The 4,902-nt window shown below is 41.1% G+C and overlaps 1 protein-coding gene across 1 annotated transcript; it reads left to right on the top strand.

Annotated features, from left to right (window-relative positions):
* Positions 1–317: 317 nt before the first annotated feature.
* Positions 318–4,902, top strand: tmem267 (transmembrane protein 267). The gene is made up of 3 exons (XM_062413627.1): positions 318–346; positions 1,709–2,173; positions 2,436–4,902. Exons 2-3 carry the CDS (start codon positions 1,766–1,768, stop codon positions 2,769–2,771), a joined length of 744 nt encoding a protein of 247 aa, XP_062269611.1. The 5' UTR covers positions 318–346; positions 1,709–1,765; the 3' UTR covers positions 2,772–4,902.

Here is a 4,902-nt window from a genome sequence, read left to right as displayed (position 1 = left end):
GCCTGTTTGCACTTTGATTGGAAAAAATGTGAAACAGCTGTTACACACACAGTGCAGTAACTAACTACACACTCCATACAGTTAATTGAATGTATATCATTTTAGTTCCGTATTGTATTTGAATTTCTTATATTAAGTTCTTTCTAACTTATTTTTAATTTTGACCCTGTGTTAACCTGCACATGGCAAATAAAACATGAAACTGAAATTCATTGTGTTTCTTACTTGTTGCTCTTCCCGGCTGTTCCTCTCTTGACCTGCAGGTGGCAGCAGAGCCTTCACCCGTTAACCCTGACAGAATACACCAGAGAAGAAGTGTTGGTGACAGCGGATGCAGGGAGATGTGGTGAGTGTCTTTGTGTTTATTCATAAAAACCACAACAAAACGATAATTTACCACAAAACAGTTTAATAACGTGTTTTAACGTAACGTGACGCGTGTCGTGCAACGGAATTTAGCGGTGTTAGCTTAGCAAGCTGCTAATTAGCTGCTGTCCGCCAACACAAAGCAGCAGCAGCAGCATCTGTCACTGCTAGCCGGTTAGCTTTGAGCTAGCCGTTAGCCTCATCTGTCACTGCTAGCCGGTTAGCATTGAGCTAGCTGTTAGCTCAATTGATGCTGGTGTTTTTTGAACAAGATAAGCGATGAAGAATAATGAATGACATTAAACCGGTGCTAACCCCAGTTAGCATGCTAACGTTCACCTGGAGCTGTGAGCAGGTGCAGACTTTCACCAGCAGCTACTTCCTGTTTCATTCTGAGGATCTAGAACGTTTCTTCCTTCAAGAGATGGAGGACTTGTTGTGGATTCCGATGTCACGTGACTCTATCCTACATTTCACAGTGTTGCGTGAGAAACAGAATCAGATTAAACTACATCTGTGGATTCACACCATGAAAACACTGTGTCCTCTCCATCAGGTTAAACAAGGAGTCAACCAGCTGCATCTTAAACCTCTAGACCAGGAATCTATCTATCTATCTATCTATCTATCTATCTATCTATCTATCTATCTATCTATCTATCTATCTGTCTGTCCATCTATCTATCAGTCCACATATCTATCAGTCAACATGTCTATCTATCTGTCTATCTATCTGTCTGTCCATCTATCTATCAGTCCACATATCTATCTATCTATCTATCTATCTATCTATCTATCTATCTATCTATCTATCAGTCCACATATCTATCTATCTATCTATCTATCTATCTATCTATCTATCTATCTATCAGTCCACATATCTATCTATCTATCTATCTATCTATCTATCTATCTATCAGTCCACATATCTATCAGTCAACATGTCTATCTATCTGTCTATCTATCTATCTATCTATCAGTCCACGTATCTATCTATATCCCTGTCTTCCATTTTTCTTGATTATTCCAATTCATTAGACTCGAATGTGGAAGTGATATATTTCCTCTCATCTCAGACCTGATGTTAAAATGCCTCCTTTCGTTCATGGTGTAATTCACTGCCCTCCTGTGGCTGTAGGTGTCTCAATTTATGTACTTTTATTCCCCCTTGGTAGTTTGAGTGCATAACAATCTTGATTTCGCTTAAAACTGTCAAGGTGAGAGTAAAACAGGGTGATGTTTCCCCCCCTCAACGATCGCCATCGTGGCCTCATAGCAGAAGTGAAGGCAGAGGAAAGATGGTGACGCCCTCATTAATCCCTCTCCTTCTTTCCTCCTCCAGTCTACCTGAATCTTTTTGACCTTCAGTGGCGATTGGCCCCCACAGCCGTCTGTCAACATGCAAGGATTCTACTCCAAGCTCGACTCCTCCCCCTCCTCATCCCCGCTGTTGGGCCTGGGCCTGAGGGGCGAAGGGGCCCCTGTCCCCCTCAGCCTGGCTGTGGAGACAGAGAAAGCTCAGGCCCTCCTACAGACTTTCAGCTCCGCCTCCCTGCTGGCGTCTGCAGGACTGGGGATGTTCTGTGTGGTGGCCGACCACACCCTCCAGATGTCGGTCATCCAGAACCACCTGTGGCTGCGCGCCGCCCTGGACAACGCCACACACGGATTGGTGGGCCTGTGGTCGTGGGCGGTTGTTATTGGACTGAGGAAAAAGAGTGATCTGTACGAGGTGCTTCTGGCTGGTCTGCTGGCGTCGATCATAGACCTGGATCACTTCTACATGGCTGGATCCCTGTCACTCAAGGTAAGAGCACCACTTTTAATCATAGTTCTTTATTCAATGTGTTTTTTACAGGTGAAACCTTTTACAGAAAATGAGCCAGAAGAAATGTGATGAAAATCAAGCAAAGTCTTGATTGTTATTTGACAATTTCTTCAATTTCTGCAGAACTCTTGCAATTAATGTTTGAAATATTGATATTTGTATATTAAGGATGGATTTCTTCGAACCAAAGAACAAGTTTCAAAATATTTACGGCTGATTCCTTGTCCCTGTTTCCTTCCAGGCGGCCGTGTCTCTCCCTCAGCGTCCTCCCCTCCACTGCTCCTCTATCATCCCCGTGCTCTGTCTCTCCCTCCGCTTCCTCATGTGGATCGGACGCCTCAAAGACGCTTGGTGCTCCCTGCCCTGGATGATTTTCATCTCGATGGCCACGCACCACGTCCGGGATGCCGTGCGCCACGGGCTGTGGCTGTGTCCCTTCGGTAACACGGCACCGATCCCCTACTGGCTGTACATCAGCACCACGGCCACGCTCCCTCACCTGTGTTCGGTGCTCATGTATCTGACGGGGACCAGGGATGTGATCTCCACCAAACACGGGGTGGCCATTGACGTTTAGAGGCCACTGACTCACCAGTGTCGTCTGGTGCTGATCCCGTGTCGAAAGAAATGTGAGAAACAACTTTTACCTACTTGAAATCACTGGAGGATGTTTGTGACTCAAGTTTCGTGGAAATTGTATTTGAAAGATTTTTGCTGGAAAGACAAATCAATCTTTTTCTGATTTATTTGCTGAATGAAGAACAGTTGCTATGAGATGAAGAAGAAAAAGATTGGGACAAATTAGCTTTTCAAAATCAGGTTTTAATCACGTTTTTCGTTTTTCTTCAATAACTGTCTCCGACCTTTAAAGCTTTGACACATCGTTCAGCAGAGACTTTGTCGATGGCTGCTCATTGTCACCAACACGAGGGACTCAAACCTACAAGCGTTCACATCACATCTTGTGCCCCGAGCTCTTAAACACCTTCACTACCACGAGCTGCCCTCGTCCTTACTCGATGAAAAGTCAACCAAAGGTCAACCAAAGGTCAACTACAGGCTGCTGGACACCTGCACGTGGTCAGCAGTGTCACTCTCACCACATTTACTCCACTGTGCTTTGAAACGTCTTCGTCTGCCATAGCAGTAAAAGTCAATATACTTTAAAAGAACATTTAAAAACCACCACAAAACAACCACAATCATCTGTGACTGATCGAGCTTTAACAGGAGCCAGTTTCTGCTCCTCTGAGTTGCAGCAGCGGTTCTCAGTGCCAAATGTTTGTGATGGACGATGATTGTGGAGTTTCTGACCTGGTGCTTACTCCTTGTTTGTTTTTGACTTTACAGCATCTTGACCTGGATCTAGCTTTGTTTGATTTAGCTGGAAAGAGAGGAGGGAGAATTATTCCACCTTTTAAGATGCTCTGTTGAAGATGCTTTACATTTCTTTCTTTATTCTTACGTTGTAAAACAATTCTTTGTCCACTTTTAAACAGGAAGCTGATTAATCATCATGTGTATCTACGGATTTGGCTCAGTTGCTGCAGCAAAAGTGAAATTATGACAAATTATTCCTGAAGCTTTTAAGACAATTTAAAGTTCAACTCGGCAGTATCTTGTGTAATTATTATAAATACTAAAGGGAGTAACTTTTACAATAGTGTGTTCATTGAAAGTAATATCTACATATTACATGTTAACTTGCTGTGTGTGACCTGTTGCTATTTTCTTCTTATGCTACTGTTCTTAAATTATAATGTACAGTAGAGTCAACATGTTGGAATTCTTAATTGGCTTTTCAGTGATGAGGGATGTCATTCATAAATATTATAAATCACTAAGACACAGCTGAAATCATACACACTCTTTTAGATGTAGACTGCACACACACATTCTTAAACAGTAGTGTTAATACTTAGTTTTAGTTAGTACACAACAATATGGAATCCAGTGTATTTAATGGGTTTTAGAGGTGTGTACTTTTTGAATGTACATGATTGAATTATAAAATGGCCAATTCTTTCCAACCTATACAGATTAAAATTTTACATTGAATACTTCTCAAATCTGGGACTAAACAATTTTCAATTTCCATAAGATTTGTTTTTTTTTTCTTGTGAAGCTGTTGTAGTGATGCTTTTTGTTGGCTAGGTGGCGGCAGTGAGCTGTAGTGATTCTCGATTGATATCTCAATATATTTTCTCTCTGTGGAGTTGGGCTCAGAGTCGTGAAATGAGACAGAAATGGTATATGGGATTAAGTTAAGAATATTTATTTATATATTTTGTTGTTTGGGTGTTTTATAGGTTTGCTTTTTTTATTTTTTCGCACTTTAATCTTTATTTTTATTATGTTTTCCGACTTATTTTAATTATCGTGTTACAGTGGAATTATGCAAACACAGTTCAAAGCAGAAGTTATTGACGTGAACTATTTATAGGTAATATTTTCACCATCTTTAGCTGTGACCTGAACAGGATGGACATGGGCGCTGTGTCATTCACTGTCAAACACAATCTCATTCTCTGCTGCTTATTTTTTACCATGTGACCTTTATTGATGCAATATTATGTTGGATTTTGCACATTTTATGTTATTTATTTGTCGTTTGTTTTTTTCCAGTTTTGTTTTTCATCTGGAGAAAATGTGAATAGCTTGAAGATTTCACGCAGTGTTCTTTTTATCTCAATAAAATCTATCATGTA

This window comes from Platichthys flesus, chromosome 19, assembly GCF_949316205.1.
Source record: "Platichthys flesus chromosome 19, fPlaFle2.1, whole genome shotgun sequence".
Lineage (NCBI taxonomy): Eukaryota > Metazoa > Chordata > Actinopteri > Pleuronectiformes > Pleuronectidae > Platichthys > Platichthys flesus.
The sequence above is the reverse complement of the archived record's forward strand: the minus strand, read 5'-3'. Positions and strand labels throughout refer to the sequence as shown.

What these genes read in the sequence shown, in the direction of transcription:
- tmem267 (XM_062413627.1), top strand. Translation starts at nt 1,766, where the DNA reads ATGCAAGGATTCTACTCCAAGCTCGACTCCTCCCCCTCCTCATCCCCG. An exon ending in CTGGATCCCTGTCACTCAAG is followed by an intron (nt 2,174 to 2,435) that starts GTAAGAGCACCA and finishes GTTTCCTTCCAG; the next exon opens with GCGGCCGTGTCTCTCCCTCA.